Source organism: Scedosporium apiospermum (assembly GCF_000732125.1).
Source record: "Scedosporium apiospermum strain IHEM 14462 chromosome Unknown SEQ_SAPIO_0086, whole genome shotgun sequence".
Lineage (NCBI taxonomy): Eukaryota > Fungi > Ascomycota > Sordariomycetes > Microascales > Microascaceae > Scedosporium > Scedosporium apiospermum.
Window position 1 is genome coordinate 144480 of NW_015971787.1, and position 23053 is coordinate 167532.

Genomic DNA, 23053 nt, shown 5'->3' on the forward strand with positions numbered 1-23053 from the left:
AGGGAAAATGGTGCCGCCAAGAGAGTTGCATATGTCTCAGTGAGGAGGCGGCGGGACGAGCTAGGTTGTGGAAGCAATTATTAGCGGTCACCGCCTTTTTCCACGATTTCCACGATCGGCCCTCCACGTTGTGTACGCTCCATACCACCATTGAATTACCGAAGTTCACATCCATTTCGATCCATCTATGCATAGACGTAACGCTCCCCCGCGCCCCTGTTCCCCAGCTGATGGGCTGCGTTCTGGGTGCTCCCGGCCGGCGCCTCCTCGGATTGGCTACGTTGTCCTCGCCGTCGCTTCAGTAAAGGTCTCAGCCATAGGCGCCATGCCCACACGGAGCACCCGAGGACAAGAGCGCAGGCAACGATGATGGCGACGATAAATATTGAGGGTGACGATGTAGTGTCGCGTTCTGATCGTTCAAATACTCGCATGTGCGGCTTCCTGCCCATGTTATCTACCTAGTTGCGGGGCATCTCCGCCAAGGTAAGGAAAGAGAAGGTGTGGGACGACTGGGAACGAAAAGCTTCTATATATGGTGGTGTACGATGGTTAGAATGGTAAGGCGAAGTCGAAGTCAGGCAGGAACTGCCATTTAATACTCCGTGGAACTCTTGGTCGTGACCAGTCCGACTCCATTCATCATGTAGGTGTGGCACAGCAGCATTTAGGCTGTTCGTCCGTCCACCTGTGAAATCTCCCTCTCCCTAATTCGTGCAAGATGAGCTCATAGGGCTAATTATATCCATGTTGGTCGTGTTGACGTCGTACAGACGCGGGAGGAAATTGCGCCCGCATATTACAGTGAGGCTGCTCTGCGCCTTGACATCAAGAGTTCATCCGTGGGCATGAGGCAGACTGAAGTTCATTGCAACACCGGGCCGCCTGGTGGCACTTCCGCTTGCATATGCTTCTACGGAAGAGGCACGCTTTGTCATGTTTCTGCCAGCCCTGATCAAAGAATGCTAGAGGATGTCTAGAGGCTCATCGGATGTGGCCTCATCTTCTCTTGGTTGTCAGTGACAACCACCGTCGGAGGAACGAGCCATAGTTATTATGACGGAATGAGTGCAAACGGAAACGTGCCCGTCAATGCCTGAACTGTCAAATTCTGGGAGCATTCACAATATCTCGAAGAAGCCAAGCATAAAAACCAAGAGATGTATAAATTGTCTATCAAATCAATCCCGTATCCAGATCCCATGCTTTGCCAGTCCCATGCTCTATTTGTTCTATGCATTCGTAATCCTATGCTCGATCAAACGCCAAATGATGCAACCCCCAACCGCCCCTTCTCTGGTTATACGCCAGCTTGTGAAGTACAACAAACTCTATGATGCAGTATCCCTTCCTCTAGAAACAAAATGAAAATTGAATCGATCGATAGTTGGCTCAAATGTCTGTTTTTAAGCGGAGCTCACTTCAATAGCGAGACCACTTCCACGGGCCTTATTCCAGCCAATGTTGACACCGGGGCGGGCAACGAGCTCGAAGCTGTACTCTCCCTGAGCGCAGGGGAAAGTGGGTGCCGAACCCATCTCGGGAAGCGTGGTGTCTCCGCTCATATCGACGCTCTGCCAGGCCGCCTCTCGTCCCTTGGCGGGGGTAAGGATGCCGATCTGAGCGGTGCGAGGAATCCTGCCATTCCAGGTGTACTTCTCGTTGAGGCATGACTGAAGGCGGTAGACGTCGAAGACGGCAGGCTGGCCCTGGGGACCGACGATCCAGTCGTCTCGCGAGAGGCGGAATGTCAATCGGCACGTCTTGCCAGCCTCGGCCTGGGTAAAGGCGAAGTAGACTGAAGTGACGACTTGCTCGTTGGGGTTGTTGAGGATGTGGCCGACCTGGGTGTTGCTGCCGAAGGTATTGGGCTCCTTGGACTTCCAGCGGACCTGGAGGGAGGGGTAGACCGTCTTGGTAGGTGGGTTGGGTGCCGATGAATTAGTGACCTGTCGTGCTTCGATGATGCTAGCATGGGGGGCGGGCGCGGCAGTGACGGCGGCGACGAAAGAGAGGACGGTGGTGAAAAGTTGGAACTTCATTGTGAATGTAGGTTTGATCGGTTGACTCGAAGGTAATTTGAATTGTAGTGTGATTGAATCAGATGAGATGTTGTAGATGTTGTAGTTGATGAATGAGATGAGATGATGTTGTTGATGTGAATGATGATGGATTGAATTTTTGGAATCCAGGGCGGCATCTCGGGCGATATTTGTATTCGTTTCCATCCCATACATTGATGGGAATCTATCGCCGTGCAACGAAGCGATCTCATTCATCGCGGGCTCAGCATGGGCGCAGCAGAGAGCTACTGAACTGGCGGCGGCAGGACAACCAGCCCTACGAGCTTTCTGCTGGGTCCATGTCCCAAGGGGGTCTAGGGTTGCAGGTCCTGGCGACATCGATCCCAACCACGATTGGGCTCACCGCTCTGCTGTGGCGGTGGCGCGGAGATAGTTTAAATTCTGCACCTCGATGAAGCTAGCCCCAGGGTCGGGTTTGCTTGCAAGGGAGAGGGCAGGACAACTGTGGCGCGAAGAGTTCGAGAATTGTGTACCAAGACGGACTAGTTTCACTTTATTTTTGGAAAAAGGTTTGGTCATCGAGGATCTTTGGTCCTTGTTGATCGAAAGAAAATGCCAAATCCAGCCGATACCAGAGACATATGGCTGCCGCTAAGACAGAGGCGAAGCGATGTCCGGTTGAGGTGCAAACAGTCTGGGTCGGCAACATCGCGTCAACATCGCAGCCGCCTAAGCGCTACCATTGAATTGGAGATCCTCGGCGTTCCTTAGTTAGTTCTCAGTGAGGTGAAGCTCATCCACGAATTCAATCAGCTGGGCGAGACCGGACGCCGGTTAATCGTCGGCGAGGGAAGGGACGTAAGGGCCGCCTTGTTCACCGCATGCTCTAAGATCGGTGGTGTCGGTGACGGTGACGAATAGACTGAAAAATCGAAATGATTAAGTCGGTGACATATTATCTGAGGCATGCTACCCTTCTTCGGGAAAGAATATGCGATGGCGGGCGGTAGATTGGTAAAGACGTGGTGGTGCTGCGGCGGAATTCAGCTGATAGGATCCGGCAGAGGAGATCGCCACTACGACGCAGAAATCGGAGGCTTCGTTGATCGCGGCCCTCCATTTCTCATAAAATCGTAAATTTAGATCCAGCCCAAGTGGTCACGTTTGGACAAGTCCAAACCCAACTTATGGACAACTCCAGCGTGCGAGCCTAATGGCTTTCAGCCATCAAGACGGGGAAACTCTCGTTGACGATCTTCTGATACCTTTGCGGCCGATCACGAAGATGTCAGGCAAGTGGCACTCTTGAAATCATGACGCAAACTAGCCTAGTTCTACATAGAGGGCGCCCAGTAAGGGCACGGCATCTCAGTGTTGAGATCTAGCTTGATGCTGTTCTTTTCAAAGAAATCGGTGGCAGTGCTGGATAAGAGAACAATATTGACATTATAACATGCCGTAAGAGGGAAACGGGCATTTTTTTGTAGATGATAACCCTCGGCCTCATCGCGGAGGGCGCTAGTTCTCAATCGCATTGATAGCAGTCTTCCATCTGGATATCGGGACATTATAGGCTCAGGAACAAGGCACATTCTGATTTATTCTTTCAAAGCCTACGTGTGTTCACACAAGACGTGAAACAGTAGGTATTGGCCTAGAGTTTGAGGATGCAACCAATATGCTCCAGAGCGAGAAACTTCTCGGAATGTAACAAGATCAAAATATAAAAGAGTGGTTCGTTAAGAAAAAAAAAAACAAATGTGCAATCATCCTCCCTCTTGATTTCAAGGAAACGCAATGAGACGCCGCTAATATATGCGAGAACTAAGAATTCCGCTCAAAGTTTACTAACCCAAGAAGGCGACCGCTTGCCCAAGAACGCTGCAATTCCCTCCTTAGAATCTTCGCTCCTTGCGTGGAGCGCCATTACTCGTCCTGCCCAAGCAGCCGCCTCCTCATAACCATCGCCCTCAGCCGAGCCAATCGCCTCATACGCGTCGTTGAGGGGACCCCGGATGCTCAGCTGCGTCCAGTACGCCCACTTTCCAGCTGCTTGCTGCTGCGGCGACATTTGGGCTAATCTCTCGATTATGGACTTGACGCGAGCTTCAAAAGCTATTGAGGCGGCCTCTGGTGACGGGTCAGACTCCGGGACTTGGACGACGTCCACAGCTCCTCCGATACTGGAAGCTTTTACCGGCTCTGCGGTTGCTAGGAGGCGGTAGGCCTGGCCGGGTGGCAAGCGGCGGGACACGGCCGCCGATGGACTCGTGCATGACGAGCCGATCTTGGGCCCTGGGAGGGAGAACTCAGTCGTTGCCAGGGCGATGGGGAAGTCAGTCGTCATCGCTAGCTGGAATCCCGCAGCGGTGGCGAGGGCATGGATCGGGCACACAACGAGGGCGGGACTCCTCCGAATCATCGACATGACCTCTGCGCAGAGTTGAAAGAGGCGCTTGACGTCTTCGTGGCTTAGTTGAGCCATCTCCCTCAGGTCGTGACCCGACGAGAAGACTGGGCCTTCACTGCGCAGCACTAGCACATCTGGGAGTCCGGCACGCTCCTTGCGCCATTCTGCCGCGTCGACGAGCCAGCCATACTTGGTCCAGTGCTCACTCGACGACTTTAGTTTCGCAGCAGATTCTAACTCCTTGAGAATGGCCGGCTTGAAAGGGGGTAGAAGACGAAGTTGACCGGAGGATGTCGACGTTAGTGCTTTGGTGAGTTGGTCCTTTAAGTCTTGTAACACGGCGAGGCTCAGTGCATTGCGCTTCTTGGGGTTGGAGAGGCGGATGTAGGCGACGTTTGAGGGGAGTTTGGGGAGTCTCATGGTGGGCTGGTGATGGCGGGCCGGCGGGCTTATCAGTGATGATGAAAGATTGATAGGATAGCTACGCACATCTCCAAAGACAGAGACCTCTCGCGAGCTGAACGATGCAAGTCAAGTCGCATAGACCTCGGTAATTGGTAATTGATTGAAGTTTAATAAAGAGGAAGGAGACTCTGGATTTACCGAGGTATCTATGAAATATCCGATATCCGGATATCCGAGTAGCCACCTCGAATCATTCCTTGCGTATACAGTTATGCAACGTCCCCGACTGAGATTCGACCCCTTGAAAACCTGGGGTGATGAAGAGATCAAATAAAGATCTAATCCCGTGGATGGTAAAATAGGTAGCCCCGCTAAGTTTATCCTTTGTAAAATCGAAGCATCTTTCACTCCCCGCTTGTAATCCCTGATCCTGTTCAAAAAGAAGAAAGGAACACGCAAGTAACCTTATTTCTATATTGAAGTATTTTGTCAAGTAGGAGTAGTGATTTAAAGATGTACCTACAAAGTACGTAGTGTACGGACTTACGCAATCGCCCAAGAGAGGAAAGTTGGTGGGCTCCACGGGGAGATAGCACAACTGTACTCGGCATACTTGTCAGTATAGCATATTAACATACCCGTACGTACAGCAAACTAATCGCACGATCTCAAGTTCCTGCTTTGGTTTGGTAGAGTAGAGCATAGGACGGGGCTATCATCGGCTCGTGGAAATAGATGGCGGGAATATTCACGCGATGCTTGATCTGCAGGGGCGCCTCTATGTACGACTGCCTAGAGTGCGAGACGTGATGCCCGTGGGAAAAGGGATCATTACAGCAAAAGCTTCAAATGCACGGTTGGAGCCATAGATTTCATTTCCTTGTCGCATCTCCCTCCCTTAAGAGTAGCTAGCGACACGGTCTGTTGCGAATAACAAGCTTGCCCAGTGACACGCCTCGGCATTCAGTATTTTGTCGGTTGCTCACGATTGTCAAACCGAAAGCTCGATCCAACACATGGTGGACAAAGAAGTGGAGGAGTAGAAACATCTACTCTGGGCATATTCATGGCGTGATTGAATTTCTCGATACTACCAAATGTTGGCCCGTTTGCATACAAATGAGGAAATTACTGTTGGCTCCATCGTCGCAGTCTTGGGATTCTGAGTCACTCGCCGAGGTTCAGGTGTGTTGGCAGGAAAGCAGGCAAAAAGCCTCGCAGCACCCCAGGCAGCGGCCCGGCCATCTTATCTCAAAAACCCTCAAATCGCCTACGTCCCATCCAGAGATCTAGACGAACCCAAACCCCTGCAGTCATGGCGCACAACTCCGATTGTCTACCGTGGGATGCCATCGCGCAGAACCTGCAGTGGGTCTCAGCGACAGTCTGCCAGTTCGGAGCCACAGACCTGCACATTAGCTTCCGGCCGGAGCAAGCAGAAGACTTCGAACGCTTCGCTCAGTCCTTCGCGAAACTGCTCGAGGAAAAGGGCGCGGAGGAGCGCAAAAAGTATCCCGACGTCTATGATCCGCCCGACGAAGAGGATGTGGTTCTCGACGATCGCGTGGTCCAAAAGATAAATCCCTTGATTCAGAAATACGACGTGGACCAGTTCATCCGGAAGGAGATGGAGGAAGAATGGTGGAGGAATCACCGCACCGACCCCAGCGGTGAAGAGTGGGCCACTCTCCAACAACGCATCCATCGCAGTAGAGAGTCGAGACGTGGGAGTCCCATTTCCGAGGAGAGTCGCTTGATGAAGGCATTTCTAAGAGAGGAAAAAGAATTCGGGTGCTATAACTTTTACCATCAAAACGGCAAGCTGTACTACACCATCGAGATCGTCAAGGCTCTCCTCATCGCTGGCGAGATGGACACGCTGCTGGGCATCGCTGCTCATCCAGAGATACGCTGGGATCACTGGTGGTCGTTCCAACAATGCGATTGCGGCGCCGACAATACTGACAGTGGATGGATTCGGCTGTTTCAGACTACCTTGCACACGTATATCTGCGTTAATGTCCTTTACCACCTTCGAGAGACCTTTGGAGGGGACAAAGACTACCGGGATGTGAAGTGCTACCAGGAAATGCTCAGAACTCGTGCGATGAACCTCTTCGGAGAAGACACCACCACGGAAGTAGAGCCGCATCGCCGATTTTTCGGTATGGGGCCTGACTACTTTACTATGGATGGCGGCGAAACCCTAATGCAGGGCGAGCGATGGAAGTGGCTTACGGAGAAGGAACGCGACGATATGTATCCGTATGGGTTCATGCCCATCAAGGAGTTCCTTGGCTGCGAGACCGATCAAGAAGTCCTCCTTGGCTGTTACCTACCAACGTCGGACGACGCCACTGCTGTGCGAACGCTCCTGACCGACAAAGGGCTACCTGTTGAGATTGTATTGGATATCTTGGAGCTTGCCAGATACGAGGACCTGGGTGGAATGAGAATCGCCCATGACCCTTTCCACCCCGGGAACAGAGACGTGCTTCTCCAGTATCTCGACGACTGCTGGCGGATCCTCGTTCACTGCTACGTTCTGAAAGAGCACGTGAAGGAAGAGGAGGAATTGACACCATGGACAAAGGATTGGGCCTACCATGTGCGGGATTGTCTCCGCACGATCTGGTGGCCAGGTTGTAAGGAGATTTGTAAGTCGACGATATCTTGAACGGGGGAGGCAAGCAGGGACAAGTTTAGGCTTAGCCGAGCGCTGTTCGAGGATGAGGATTATGAGAGAGCGAATTTTTAAGTCTGTATGCTAATACCCTACCTACTGGTCGTGAATTGTTAAGTATTTTGCAAAGTTAATCTATTTGTTCGTATCATCATATCATTCTTCTTGCTCTCTACGCTGTGGCCGCAGCTCCTCCTCATCAGCAGCACGGTTCCCTGAAGAATCAACCGCTCGATCGTTGGCCTCATGAGCGTGCAATCTCATGTTGACAAACATTGCCCAGAGCCCCAAATCGTAAATGATGCGCAACGCACCACCAACTACGAACGCAATCCAAAACCTCTGGTGTCCCGCCAGAGCGCCGGTAAAGGACGGCCCTACGGTCATCGAAAGCGTCCGAAGGGTGCTCGTGATCCCCATGACCGCCGTGCGTTCCTCGGGTTTCACGATGGCGGCGATGAAGGCCGCTCTCGGCGCCTGGTCCATGTTATTCAGGCCCACGCGGACGTAGAGCAGTATAATAGTAAGCACGAGTCCGTGAGGTGCGGGAAAGAGAAGAACAGCAGCCGAGGACGGCAGGTGCGTAAAGACCATGGTGTTCAGGAGACCAAGGTAGTTGCAGAGCGGTCCGGCAAATACCGTTGATACGGTTCCGAGGATGAGCGCCGTCGACATGATGTCTCCGAGAGCCGCCTTGGACAGGTGAAATTTCTGATCGAGGAAATATGTCGTTAGAGTTTGGGAAACCATGCCGTCCGCCAGTGAGTCTACAGCAAGGAGGAACCACAACTTGTACATGGTGGAACGCGTAGATGAAGAGATTTGGGAGAAGCGACCCTTGGGCTTTGGCTCGCTCGTTTCGACGAAGTCCTCGTCTTCGGTTTCCTCGGGCTCGCTAAGCAGTCCTTGGGCTAATTCGTCCGAGGTTTCTTCTTTTGGTACCGTCTTTTGGATTTCGCATTTATCGCTCAAGAAGAACGCGAAGATCATGTTCAACAGGCCCGTGATGATATAAATTAAAAATGTCGCGTGATAGGTACGCACAAGGGACCATCTTTCGCGAGCCTTGAGTGCCTCGACGAATCTTCCCGCAAGCTCCGTGCCTGCAGCAGACCCGAGACTCGAGCTCGTCACGTACCACGACAAAACGTGAGCCCTCGTCTTGGGCGTCGTGAGATGGGACAGCATCGACTCCTCAATAGCGCGAAATGGACCGAAGTCGCCACCGCTGGCACTCACAACCCCGACGACAGCAGCGACGAGGAGGATCCAGAAATTTTCGAACACGTAGAACACGGCGCCCGAGAGAGCCATGAGCAAACCACCGGCGAAAATGACACGACGGCGCCCCAGGCCATCGGCCATCAAAGTAATCAAGAGACCGAGCACGACATCGCCGAGGAGGGTCAAACTCATAAATAGACCGATGCGGAAATCGGAAAATCCGAGCTCGGAGAAGAACAGGGCTATCGTCAGGGACACGGCGCCGAAAGCGAACATGCGGGTCGTCCGCGAGAGAATGACGAGGAGCGCATCGAGGCCGGTGAGGTAGACGGAGGCGATGCCCGATTCTTTGTACAGCCAGACGGCGGACTTGCTGAGAGAGGGTGAGCGCGCCCGTTGGTTAGCCATCGCGGGAGGGTTACGGGCGGGATGGGCGGGATGGACGGGACATTTGGGTTATTGGGCGAATGGGCGGAGAAGCATTTGAAAGAGAACGGTAAGAGTTTTTCTAGGCCAGTCTTTTTTTTTATCGCTTTTTTCTGGTTCGTTGGTTCCCTCGTGCATTGCTCCGCTCCGAAATGCGGAGATGGCGCGAGCGGTGTGGCTGGATCGGATCTCTCGGCACCAACGTCGGCTTTTAGACCGAGTGTCCCCCGTCGCAATCCTGAAAGAGCCCAAGTCTAGCATTTGTTGCGTTTTGCTTGCTCCACTTTAAAACGTTGAAGTATTTTGATTTGCAGATAGCTTCGGGCGAGGTTCCATCGCATAGACCTTCTGCCGGTTGAGCGGGTCTGGAAGGCAGAAATGACACGAATTTGGCTATAATGACACCTTCTAACCGGGCAATGACGCATAGTATGTGAAAATCCAACTAATTCGAGAAGACCTCATGGTTATGCTTGAGAAACACTCTAGATTGGGCGAGTTGCTCGCTAGTATCTTCGATAAAGCCGAAGCCTTCCTTTGCCTCGGTGATAAGCTCCAGTTTACATCCCAAGGGCCCAAGACTGTTGTTGGGATTTTCTCTTCTCAGATTGACATGCCGATCGAGATTATTTACTCGCTGAAATGGTGACGAAAGATCGTTGTGACACACGCGATGCACAACCTGGCATTAATGACCCGTAGGCGGCCGTACGACTCTCCGAATAATTAACGTCCAGTTCACAGCTTGCTATCTTTCCACCGAGGCTCCCTCTTCTCGACAAAACTCGCAAGACCCTCCTTCATGTTCTCCGCCCCATCGATCCGCCCATACAATCCCTTGCCAAGCAACTCAGTGCTCGTCGCCGGTCCCATGGCCTCCCAACCCAACGTCAAGCCCTCGCGGCTCGTAATCACCGAATCGGGACTATTCGCAGCAATCTCCTGCGCCAACCGCAGTGCCTCCGCCACTACGGCGGCCCCATCTTTCGTTTCATCAGTACTAACGACAAAGTTGACAAGACCCCATTCCTTCATCTCTTGAGGCCCGTACATCCGACCTAAGAGCGCCATCTCCGAGGCTCGCTGCTTGCCAACCGTGCGGATCAATCGCGGAAGGGCACCAGCAAGAGCCACAACACCACGTTTCACCTCGGGCGTGCCGAATTTCACCCCCCGCGTCCCCGCGACGACCATGTCACAGTTGATAACCATCTCCATGCCGCCTCCGAGACAGAGCCCGTTCACGGCCGCGATGACGGGCTTTTTGCCCTTGCGATTCGACAAACCGCCGAATCCGGCCGTCGTGAAGATCTGGCTACTATCTTTCTTCCCGTCTTTGCTATTATTGTTCCATTCTGTGAGGTCGGCACCGGCACAAAAGGCGCGGCCCGAGCCTGTGATGACGGCGCATCGGAGAGAGGGCTCGGCGTCGAACCATTCGAAGAGGTAGGTGAGTTCTTTGTGCTGTTGGACGTGGATAGCGTTGAGCTGCTTAGGGCGGTTGAGGGTGACGAGGAGGACGTGGGGGACGGGGATGGAGGTGATGGTGTCGACGACGGAGGGCGGTGTAGGAGCCATTATATCCAAGAGGTTAGGAGCAAGCGGTGGGCTATGCGTCCTCTCATTGACAGGTAGCGAAGCAACGAGATTTGGCTGGCGTATAGTAAGCAAGAGGCTACAGTATATTGTGAGATGTCCCCGTATCTTTGCCCTTATGTGATCTCTAATATCCACTGCACCAGTTCCCCCGGAATCGAGATGTGTTAGAGCTTCTCCAGTTTTATTTCCCCTCGGATGCGGAGGCGATGCGGGGGATCTGCAGCTAAGGAACCCCCAGAGTCTCGGTTCTCCGTCCTGCCTCGGCAACCCGTAAAGTAAACTCCGGCATTAGTGTTAATGGCACGACAATCCTTAGATCCGCCAAGTCCCCCAGAAAATCGGGTTTATTGCTAATGGTTTCAGGCTCTTATATTCTCCTTTTCTGCCTTTTATTTATTGTCTTTTTTTTTTTTCCTTCTTTACCTAAATTATTATTATTTTAAAGCCCAAGAAACAATCAGTGCCGAGATACAAGAGGTGATGACTCCCAACCTGGGCCCCTTTCCACATCCAATTGGTCTTCCGGTGGAGCTTTAAGTCCATAGTGGGACCAGCTTCCGAGTTGCCGGCCACAGGTCAATCCTCACTTCTAGTACAAGGGCTGGGCCAGCTGCTGCACAGGAACCCGGGAGGATGTATAATGGCACGACCCGAATAAGGTAGCCGAGCGAGCTAAGTTCTAAACGCAGCTAAAATGCAACTAGATCTCACCCGGCCTAGTTCAACGCGTGCCGTTTTCATAGAATACACGGCACGGCTATACGAGGTGTTTACGCGAGATATTGGCTCTGAGCTCCATCATGACGATTCAAGGACTGCTGAATCTCCGACTATCACTAACTCAGCTCAAGGCTTGCAAGACTGAAATGGATAACTTGATTCATCATGACGTTAAATGTGCTATCTGAAATGCTGAAATGACCGAGGCCTGGTTGCCAGTCCTCTCGATAATTTTCCCTTCTCCGAACAAGACTAATACCAGGAGATAAATGCTGTGAAATGTCGAATGCCACTTATACGATGAAAAACACAAGAGGAGAAGACGGAAAGAAGCCGAAGAATAAATGATGGAAATAGAGAGCGCGTGTACTTGATCGAAAAGGTCGGATGCTTCTCCGATCAACATCAATTTTCCGGCTTCTGGCCGTACACAACAAGCCTAGAAAGATAATGGTAAGTATGTGAAGGGAATCATAAAATAACCGGATGGAGTTGAAACTTACACAGGTAGATACGCATGCACTCGTCGATCCCGCAGCTGCTTTCTCACCTCAGCACAATACGTCAAAGTCTCCTCCCTCGACCATCCCAAAGCTCTCGTGAAGAGTCCCAAAGTCAAACCCTCGAGACCGAGGTCGTAGTTTTGGAAAGTCCAGGCGCCAATCTCCTTGTAGCGCTTATCCTTGGGCCACGTGTTGAGCGGCCACTTGAATTCCCGCTGGACGAGCTTCTGGAATCCCGCCTTTTCCATCATCTCCTTGTACTTGGTCGCCACATCCATGGGGCGGTTGAGGGCGGCGCTGGCGTCGCGGAATAGGCCCCCGAGACGGCCGAGGGCGGAGTCGGGGTCGAGGGTGCCGTCGTCGCTGCGGTAAGGGATTACGATATCTTGCATTTCGAACCAACCACCGGGTTCAAGGGCACTTTTCACATTTGTGAATCACTGTTAGTAGGGGAAACCAATGGAGCTCCACGCTTGGAGCTTGAAGAATGTTAGTGCGTACTTGTATGCCTTGTCGATGTACGATTGGTAATCCGAGAAGCAGGCCGCCATCACTCGGCTGAAGAGGAAATCGAACGGTTTGGGCCAGGTCCATTCTTTTTCGAGATCGTCGACTTCAAAGGAGCAGTTCGGCGGAATACTGCAGTTTTACGGTTTTAGCGTCTCGTTCCCCCCATCGAGAGGGAGAAAAAAAAAATGAAAGCCAACGTAGGACTTACAGTGAAGGCTGGATTGGGCTCAAGTCCACGCCGGTAATCTCAGACTCGGGATGGGCATCCGCTGTGCGCCAAAATTGAGTCAACATTGTCTGCGCTGGAATCTATCGACAGGCGAAGAGGCGGAGGGGAAAGTATGACCATCGAATCGGGCTGTAACTTACCATATTCGATAGCCCAGCAGCCCGTTCCCGTTCCGAGATCCAGGACGCGCTTCGCTCCCTTCTCGGCATACGGGCATAATGTCAGGGCACCTTCAAGGGTTAACAGCCACATGTAGTGCTGGCCCTCTGCAAATTTAACCGTCAGCAAAGGAACCAGAGTTCGTAAGGGGTGAGAGCCATTCTTACCAAGACGTTCGGATTCGCTGTCATCGTTGGGAAAGGCATACTCTAGAAGGATTCGTTAGATTGGCGACGTTTACAGCAGAGGCGCAGGCTCAGGTCGACAAGAGACAACATACTGCCAGAGCTCAACGAGTGATAAGTACGGCCATTCTCAAATTGATATTGTAGTACACTCGACCTGAGTGATGTGAGTCCGTCTGACACCGGCTGTGATGTGCCCAAGTTAGCTCATCTGCAACAGTCCAAGCGCTGGTGAGAGAAGAGACAGAAGGAGAAGAGAATTAATTCACAAAGCTCGAATAACAATAGAAATAATAAGGTAAAACTAAACATATAGAAAAAAGAAACCGCACATAAATAAAAAGGAAAAAGAAGTGCAGTGTAAATACAAGAGGAAGGTAACAGAATAAATGTATGAAATAAATTTTATTGCGAGAAAAAAAAAAAAAAAAAAAAAAAAAAAAAAAAATGAAATAAACAAGCAGAATTAGCAACTTACCACAGACACGGCGGAATCACCGTCGAAGGTATCGACAGCCTATTGCAAACGAGTTAGTTTTTGGTTCGACAACGTGGGGCGGATTAACGCACAATCTCAGGGCCGTGATCTGGGTTATCCGCCATCGTTGCGATCCAAAATGTCGCTGGAGGAACGGATTTGACGTGATCAACCTTGGCAGATGCGATGTGACGAAGGATCTGCGAGGCACGCTACGCGACGTCAGATCCAAAAAGATGAGATGTGAGACTGGGGGATATGTGGCGGGATTTAAGCTTTTCGCTCGGGCTCTCCTGCGGGAAATCGAGGACGCAATGAGTGGAAAGCAAAAACTTTAACGGTCGTGAGATGTACGTGGCAGGGCCCAAAGAGAAGAAGATCAGCGATCGAGCTTGCGACGTTTTTGTGTCCTCTCTTTTTTTTCTCGCTTCGGGAACGTCCGCCTTTCCCCGCACTTGCATTTCCCCCCTTCCCTGTGCTTTGCCTAGTTTTATTTCGATGGGAGCCTTCCTATCTCAGGATAGTGGCTTTGCTGGCGAGAAGAGCGAGACGCTCGGAAGTAGTATTGACTTTCCCCGGTGGAACAAAGCTTCATTTGGGTCGTTTTACATAATGCAATGCTGCGGTAGCTATTGGAAGAGACGTACACTAGACACGAAGGAGGGATAGATGATGCGGCCTTTGCAAGGCGATTGGTTGCAGGGTCACAAACGGCAGCAGCCTGTCGAACCAAGAGCGGAAAGGTCCTTAATCAAGGATATCGTCGCCAAGAAAACAGTCACACTGGATGAGTTTACGATCTCTGGAAAGTATAAGTACTTTCTGTGAAAAGCCATTTCAGCTGGTCAGAGCTGTACTTCGTACGGAGGTGTCAAAGCCAAGGTGTCCCGGTCCCTGGTCCCCTTGAACGAGATGAGCCGGTGTGGGTAAATTTCTTCAACGATGGCACAGATGCTCACGCCACAGAGCGAAGTATTGGCTCCATCCAGGAATCCCGTCTCCAAAATGCGCCCCCAAACTGGCGAGGGGGACACCTGGAAATGGAGTCAATCCCTGCTGTAAATTGCCCCCGCTTTCTTGGAGATTGCATTCCGCGGAGGGATGTGTCTGGAGGAAAGATCGAACCAGTGATGGGGATTGAGGATGAGTGAAGCGAACAACTTGTCCGAGGAGGAGTCGTGTGCTAAGACGCCTGTCACGGGCGGGAATGGACTACAGACATATTAAACGCCTTCTCCCCTTGATGGTTCACTGATGTACAAGTTAAAGTTAAATCCTCTCACGAATTGCCAATCTGCTCCACAGTTAAAGTTGGCTTGGCATCCGTCCCATCCGAATCAGGTTGGACATGTAACCACACGTCTGACTCCAAGTTTCAATTCTTCACTCACCAATAACCATGTTTTCATTTCGAGTATGAGCTGGAACCTAGAAAAGAGCATTTCTGTTCGAGGGATAACAGCCCTACCCCCAAACAAAGCGCTTTTCGTCCCCTCCAAACTCCCACCACTGGATCAAACTCAAACTATTGGCGCTAGCTTGATTGGTCTCACTTGCGCTTGCTCTTCGAGGCAGGCACAACGTGGGTGGAGGTGAGAAGAGAAATGTGGAACACACAGACTCAGTTCACCAGGGGCTGGTGATAGCTTGGTGCCTTGTGAGGCTATGACCCAAAACGTCGGACTGTGATGTGTTCGGCCCGACAACGTAAAATTTAGTTTGCCTCTGAGCAATATTGAGGGTAGTTATTTTTTTCGCCCTCTTACTGCTAGAGGATGGCATTTACTCCGCACCAACCTCGCAGAAAGAGTCGCCGAGAAGCTACTCGAAGCACACACTCGCCCTCCAGATCCTCTCTGAAACCGGGCCTACTTCGAGACATTGACAAAGCCGTCCCTTCACAACACCAATCTGTACTTGGCATACACCACATCCACCAAAGCACCGCATTCTCAAGCCCGTTATTCCACCTGAGATCTCTCATCCTCTGTGTCTGACTAGTTTCTGTCATTAATGGTAATGTATATTGGCCACCCTGATATCAAGGCAAGGTGGTTCAGGCGCATACGAAATTCGATTTTACAGTCTAGTCGCTCTGGTGAAGAAATAATGATTGACATCACCTACGACAGTGAGTTAGAGTATTCTCTCAAGATGAAATTAGCTATTAAATATTACTCTCGCAGTATTCTCGTTACTCTCCCTCTGTTCAGTGTTGGTCTTAATCCTGGCCGCCGTCAAGTGAAAATGGGTAAATCAGTCGTCGTACGTCGCGCGTGCGAGACCTCGTACTCGATAGTACCTTCCACGCACTGGACTCAAATTCCCATGCCAAAATAACCACCGGGAAGCTCTTCCTCCAGCAGCAACGCTTCGATGCCGTCCTTAATGCTCCCTTTTAAGCTTTCCTCCAATTTCGAGGTCAGCTTGTCATCTTGACGGTTTTTCACCTGGACCAGGATGGCGCCAATTCCGTTGGGGGTCTTAAGGGGGATCAGAGCATCTGCTCCCTTGTAAAATGCGGGTAAAAATATGGCTGCACCGCGACGGTACGACTCCTCGATGACTGCTTGCGAAGGAGGCGCCGATACCCGAATAAAATGGTTGAAGAAGACCGAAGAATCTGTCAATGGGTTATCGTTATTATCCGGCAATATCCGATCAGCGCCGAATAGTGCAGTCCAGAAAGCCAGGAATGATATTGGGCCAGGGAGTTCGTTAAAGGGTTGGCAGGCATCATCAAAGGCGAAGAGCAGGACCAGAATGGCAATCTGTTCTCCAATATCTCCCGGGTTGACTGAACCGGATGCGAAGCACGACTCCCAGCTTCGGAGGGCATTCAATCGGGCACTCGGGTCTGCTAGAAGACGCGAGGAGACATACGCAAGCAGCGGCTCTCTAGGCTGTACACTCATTAGCGTGTCTCTTTCTTCTGTTACCGAGATGATAAAACGGAGGCAGTTCGAGACTAAGTCTTCAGCCAAGGAGTATTGCCCAACGTAGTAATTGACCCGCATGCAGAGCAGGGCCAAGTCTCGTGTCCTCTTCGACGTTGATTCGTATTCACTGAGAATCTTCTCACCGACTCTCACCAGTTCCATGACTAGGAGCCCTGATTTGAGGTAAGGCCCCCAGAGAGGGCGGCCCAAGCTGAAGAGCTTTGCCACATTCGCTAGTAAATGGTCGGGCTCAGGCATGTCGCCATCTACGAAGGCTGCCCACGAATTGATCCGCCACAAAGGCAGAAGCAGCCTTTTCGTCTGCTGGATGGGGTCGAACCTTTTCGGGGAGGGTGAAGGTGCTAATTCTGGAAGTGGTATCGAGGAGAATAATGAAGAACTTTTTCTTGTTTATGGGTCGAGTTTTAAACACCCTTTCCGCTGCCGATCGCAGCGACTTGAAAACGATGCTGCCGCTATCTGTTAGGAGTTCCCTCGCTTCATCGAGGCATATCAAGGCTGGGATGTCAGTGGCCTGTGAGGAGATGGCTGGGAGCGCGTTGTCATCATTGGTAAGATCCTTCTGATACTTCCCAATGACTCCGTTCAAATCCTTACTTCGATCGCTGGTTAGGTTGCGTATCTCCTCGAGTTCACGACTAAAACCGGAATGAGAGTCAAGTGTCAAGAGACTGAACAAACCGCCAGGGGAGATCCCATGCTCCCCGCTGGCTTCCAGAATTTCCAAGCAGAAGAGGAGGAATCGCCCCCAGCTGTCCTGCAAAGTGCGTTTATCTTGGCTGGCACTTGGCAAAGTGAGAGTGGATCTTCGAGGAAACCCGCCACTGCCAGATCAAAGGTTCAAGTACATGACGGGGATTTCATGTTTCACCGCCAGCTGCTTAATCGTGAAGGATTTCCCAATGCCCGAGGGCCCAGCAAGTGACGTATACGGGGCCAGGTACGCCTCTTGGTTGCCCAAGTACTTGAGGTACTGTTTTCGGATCCCGCTCAAAAAGGACGGCACTCGGATACTCGGCGTCTCGCTACTTGCGCTCCGGGAGCCCAAACGCGTTCTGGGCAAGTGTCACATCGATCGAGGTAGGAAGGCGAGGGCTGAGGAGTTCCAAGACAATGGGGGAGAGCTTTTCCCTCCTTTTGTCAGGGGTAAAGCTTGACATAAGTTCCTCGAGTCTCGTTATTTCTAACCAAGCATGAATCGTCTCATCGACACTGCTTTGATGGAGGAGTCGAGCCTCGAGGGATATTTGGAGAATGATCTTCTGTAAAAAAATCTGGCCGACTTGAACAAGATCACTGGCTGGGCGAGTAGGAATTAGATTGCCTTCGATGAATGACTTCGTAGCCTCTGGGAGCCGAGTTCGTGCGACGAACTCTTGGACAGTAACTCCACGCCACCGGCATTTATCGTTTGCGAACGACGTTAGCGGGGCCGGATCCTAAGGACAGGTGCTGGAATTTTTTGCATACCCGGCTCGATTGTAAGAAGTTATGTTGAAGACCGAGATCAGGGTCTCTGTTTGAACTTCAACTTAGGACGGCCAAGGCAGAGAAGGGTCGACAATGAGTTTGAGTCTCACAATGTAGGACTGCAGTAACGTTGTTGTTGGCCGGTGAAGCTGTGAAGCCGTGAGAGGTGTGAAGAAGGTTGGCAAAGTAGTCGGAGAGAGATTTGATGCGACAGAAAATTGGGAAATAGCATTCGGCTGGTGGATCTGCTTGTGACACAGTCATGATGCCATTGGAAGCAGGTGCGTCCTTGGTGTTTGCGAGTTGGCTTCATCTTGGGCAAGCGCAACTCCAGTGGAACCTAAAATATAAGATAAGAATTCGGTAAATCATCGGCAACGAGAAACCGAGCAAACAACCCCTTCGTCATGGCGAGGAAGGAGCAAGGAGACAATGGACGTTGGGAAATCCGGAGTGCTTAGAAATCATCCCAGTGTTGTGTCTACATTACATTCTGACTCAGTGCCACGATGCCTAAAACTTACTATTATTACTGAAAGCCTGAAATCATCTGGCACACGTCGATGTCTGATGCTGAAATAGAACAGTTGAACGCGTCTCGCATGCCGACTCAGACGAATGTTGTACTCAGTCAAGAAATAAGTCCTAAGAACTAGCTTCCCCAAGGGTTTCAGTCATTCGATGACCTGCCCTCTTGTGAGCCGACCTTGTTAAAAAGGCTAACATCGAGAGCTGGATACTTCACCTGGAGTATAGAGATAGTGTAAATAGCAACTCTTGTTGCCTATCCATCATAGTGGTCTCCGCATGCCTTACTATAAGACCTAGAATCTCATGAGATATAAACTATTCCATATCGACTTGCTGAAAGGGTCCATGATGATGAACCCTGCCTTGAGTTTTTTTTACACATTATCTTCGAGCTCGAAGCTTCGAACCCAAAAGACATGCTACGATAAAGGGCGTTGAATAGAGAAAAAACGGGATGTCCGGCGCATGGGACACTATTCGATCAAATTCGACAAGATGCCGTCTTTGACAAGGAAAAATTAGATAGCACGATGATGACGACCCTTTTAATTGTTTCAATAAAATTTCAAGAAATACTGGCCAGTATATTCTATAAGTATTTAGGGCCCTCCGGCGTCTGTAGACGTATAATACGGTCCTAAACCATGAGCGGGGCTTTCGCGGTTTGAGGCGTCAGCATGTTTCTTCATGTCATATAGGAAACCCCACTTCATCAAGCCTCCACTTATATCGAGAAGGTGTTCTTACATGCTAGGTGGTTCAAGCTCATCTTTGGATATTACAAATTCAGCCTGGCGAAGGCCGAAGTACTCTAGGTGTCTAAGAGGGCTTCTGTTGTCGTCAATTGAGCAAGGCTTCTGGGCGGAAGATGTTAAGTGGATTACACTTGACCTCACCACAAGAGTAGCGCATGGTACGCGACGAGACGAGGCTTCGGGCTCGGACAGTTGTGCTTGCTTTAATCTCAACGGCTTTTTCGACTTGGCGGGTGATACGGGAAGACTGAAACGATGTGGTTGCCCGCACTTATCGTCCTGAATGGACCATGTACGTTTCCGGATCCCTTGGTGTCTACCAAGAATTCTCTTGAGACGGAGAGCCGATAGACAGACCCAGAAGATCACGACTAGGAAATATAGGGTGACCTCGTCCGCTGCGATCATTATCGGTATCCAAGGAGTCACCCAGGGTATACCTTGTTCTCCTTGCAGTTATCTAGGGGAAAAGTGACGCAGATTTCAGACTCCGAAGACGCAAGCGGAGAATCCATATCGAACTTGTTACTCTTACAACTGGCGTGACTATGGTCTGTTTGATTCAGACCCTTTCGACAGTGCGCACGTAAGTCATGGTAAGATAGTGCTAGCACCTTCACTTCTGACATTCCTAGTCCCAGAAGTCTAAGCAGAGGGGCGCGGAGCTTAACGGCATTGATGCTCTCGCGTTAGCAGCTTTGCCCAAAGCATGTTCCCTCCGAGTCCCTTGTATCGTGGTTCAGGAGTGATAGTTTCTAGATTTCGTAACTTCAACCTCAGCCGATAAAGTATAACGAAGATTCTCAAATCATTTTCGTTCTTGGCCCCGGCCGCCGTTGTCTCCACTGGCAGTTCGGTCAGTCTCGGTCTCCTGCGTTCCTTTGGTTTCCATCTAGCCTCTTGTGCATAAGTCGATCCTCCACGATATCGGCATCCTGCCGATCCTGGCGAGAGCTATGCGCATATTCTCCCCACGCAAAGGACGAAGTACACGAATAGCGGCCCCGCGTAATGGAGTGAGGCCGCAACAAACCCTCTTATCTGAGAAATCTTGCAAACTTGAAGCGTTGAGAAGTGTTGGTTTCACTACCCTGCAAACTCAAAATGCGGGCCGTCCACAGGGTGTTATTTTTAAGATCGAACGGCCAGACAAGGTTATCTTTATCGCATATTGTGCGTTTCAGATGGTGTCAGTGCAGATAACCACAGTCAGAGACCCCGGCAACGGCTTCGCGGTCTTGTGGAGGGTCGGCAAAGGGTAACTGCCGCCAGCTTCTCCACCCCAACTGCAACATCCGAGCCGCGATCAAAGATGCCATGGAAGAATACCGTCATCTGGCATAAGTTCTAGACGTTTCTGATAGTGTGCAAAATCGAGGTAGTAACACCTGATATCTGAGAGGTGGAATCTTTCGACGTGGCGGCAGAGTTTGTTCCACGATTTTCGTAGTGCCGTTTAGAATACTCGATTAGGTTCTTTTTCAAACTTTTTTATCGGGATTAGTACTTGTATTAAGTAGCCACGTTTCTTCGATTCGGCGCAATAGAAAGGGATAATTAAAATCCCCAGCTAAAACGCGGTGAGAGGTCTCTGTGACCAGAGATCATCCTGGTGATCAAAGTACATACAATGTCCGGCTATGGTCGGCCAAGAGAGGCTACTATTAATACGCGCTAGCCTAAACGGGGGCCAGGTACGAGCGTGGTTGCTCATGGCAGTGTTCGAGGCAGTCGATGATCAACACAAATCTTCGAGACCAGGTTTTGCTGAGTACTTCGTACACAGGCAGGGGGTATTCGAAGGCGCCAAGCCCTACCTCGTAGTGCCAACATTTAAGTTAAATGCTTCCCCTCGACACTCTGTCCAAGCATGGCGACACGTGGAGATCGCGAACCTCCGTCACATCATGTCACTATTATTTTCAATGTGCGATCACCACTAGATTGTTGGGGATCTGAATTTCTCCCCCTAACGCCGGAAACATACGAACCACCTTAGTCGGGCTGACCTTGGGAATTCCTCGAAACTCGAGCTATTTTGTGATTATGGCTAAGAAGAAGGGGTGACAGGTTGTTACTGGTACACCCCAGCAGCCTGGCGGTGTAAGATTTTTTCATGTTCATAAATGACAGGGGGTTGATCCATGAATCCATGACCTGAGGACGAAAGACGCAGTCTCCTGCCTCCTCGGGCGACGGATATGCTCTTTGATGTCTCCGCGGGCGGTCGATTGCCTCAGCTTCGAACCGGTCTGAGTCCCGGATCAAGTTGGCTATTCGAAGACTGTTGTAAATGCTAGTGAATACTCTACAGCCCTAAGAAGAACAATTCAAAACAGGAGAACTCGGCTCAACGGTCTCGCCTTGCTCCTGCCTCTGCGAGCAAGACCGCAAGGACCTTCCCGCTTATCCCAGAACTGCTAAGATGGGCAAAACCTACATGCACCTGGTCGGAGTTAGCTCAGGTGAATCAGATGTCAGTGCTCAGAGCTAGAGCCAACCTCGGCCCTTGTGAAGATTTCCGAATCCGGCGCGCCAAGCCAGCCGGGGAAGGCAGATTAAACTGGACAGGACAGACAAGTAAATTTGACAAATTTCCCCTTTTTTTTTTTTTTTTTTTTTTTTTTTTTTTCCTTTTTTTTCGCAATGGGAAGATTATCGGGGAAGTGAAGATCTGAAGTCGATGCCATGCAAAAGGATGGGGATTGATTGTTGGCGATGTAGTAAAGTTTAAAAAAAAAGGGCAAGGGTAAACAATCTCTCAATATCATGATAAGAAGGAGCCCGACTCGAGGAGAGACGTCGTCGGCAATTGACTTTCAAGAAAAGCGCACGACCTTCTTCACCACCCGTGTGAGGTGACAGCCTCCTTTAACCTCCAAGTCGCCGTTTAACAAATGCCACGCGACCGGCTTATGACCTTGGCTTCTGACTAGTGTGATCGAGGCCAGGCCAATTTTGACTCACTGGCTTCGTTCAATTCGTAAATCTTTTGGAAGCCGCCCAACGGCGGCGCTCCAAAGAGCACGGTCGCGCCACTCTGTCACTGGCAGATTCATGTCATGGACAGCGGTACTTGTACCTGACTCCGTGTCTCACCTCCCTCAGGTACTAGTCTAGATCTTCGCTCGGACGTGGCGGATGAGGCCACCGGAGCGTGGTTCTCCTCCCTCTCTCAGAAGAATTTGTCAAGCACCGCATTCACCGTCGTAGTTGGTAAGAACTCGTTGCAAATTACTCACAGACTACGGCCGCAACCCGAGCCTGCCCCCGACTATACTAAATTCGCCGACCTGAAAGAAAGACCGGATTGCCACGGGCCGACGTAAATCACTTCCTTCTTTTGAATTACGAGCTGCAGATTTTCAAGACCCGGCAAGTAGGAGTGTGCAAAGTATCCGTCTTAGCCGTCTCTGAACCTGCTTTCGTGCCTCTCCGGGTGGAGTCTGGGGTTTGGTGCATGCGCCGGGCTTAAATCCTCACAATCATTCCCACATCTGGGGTCATCGTCACTTTCTCGTTCGGTAATGATCCGCCAGGATGCTCCATGATCGTGCACCTGGAGAGCACAATGCGGGGTACCGTACGACACAGACACCTTTGACGATGAGCTGTGGCTGGAGAGAATGCAGGGCTATCCACCCTACCCACCCTACCATGCCCAATTTGTATATCAGACCGATAAGTGGACACAGAGGTCGACGGGGTTGGAAACCTTTTTTCGACTAGGGCCTGTCGAAGGCTGAAATAACACGTCCACACTACTTCGTACTTCGTAAATA

At 50.9% G+C, this 23053-nt stretch overlaps 1 protein-coding gene and 6 pseudogenes across 1 annotated transcript; 1 reads left to right on the forward strand and 6 right to left on the reverse strand.

Annotated features, from left to right (window-relative positions):
* Positions 1-1406: 1406 nt before the first annotated feature.
* On the reverse strand, positions 1407-2042 carry SAPIO_CDS2268 (annotated as a pseudogene; the record flags this gene model as incomplete).
* Positions 2043-3861: 1819 nt separating this feature from the next.
* SAPIO_CDS2269 lies at positions 3862-4854 on the reverse strand (annotated as a pseudogene; the record flags this gene model as incomplete).
* A 1300-nt stretch (positions 4855-6154) lies between these two features.
* SAPIO_CDS2270 lies at positions 6155-7516 on the forward strand (annotated as a pseudogene; the record flags this gene model as incomplete).
* Positions 7517-7678: 162 nt separating this feature from the next.
* Positions 7679-9154, reverse strand: SAPIO_CDS2271 (annotated as a pseudogene; the record flags this gene model as incomplete).
* A 756-nt stretch (positions 9155-9910) lies between these two features.
* Positions 9911-10750, reverse strand: SAPIO_CDS2272 (annotated as a pseudogene; the record flags this gene model as incomplete).
* A 1146-nt stretch (positions 10751-11896) lies between these two features.
* Positions 11897-13680, reverse strand: SAPIO_CDS2273 (uncharacterized protein; the record flags this gene model as incomplete). The annotated part of the gene is made up of 9 exons (XM_016785340.1): positions 11897-11930; positions 11995-12414; positions 12496-12633; positions 12713-12773; positions 12874-12999; positions 13060-13101; positions 13173-13263; positions 13556-13594; positions 13648-13680. The coding sequence occupies 9 exons, from the start codon at positions 13678-13680 to the stop codon at positions 11897-11899; spliced, it is 984 nt and encodes a 327-aa protein (XP_016644716.1).
* A 2193-nt stretch (positions 13681-15873) lies between these two features.
* On the reverse strand, positions 15874-16752 carry SAPIO_CDS2274 (annotated as a pseudogene; the record flags this gene model as incomplete).
* Positions 16753-23053: the final 6301 nt, after the last annotated feature.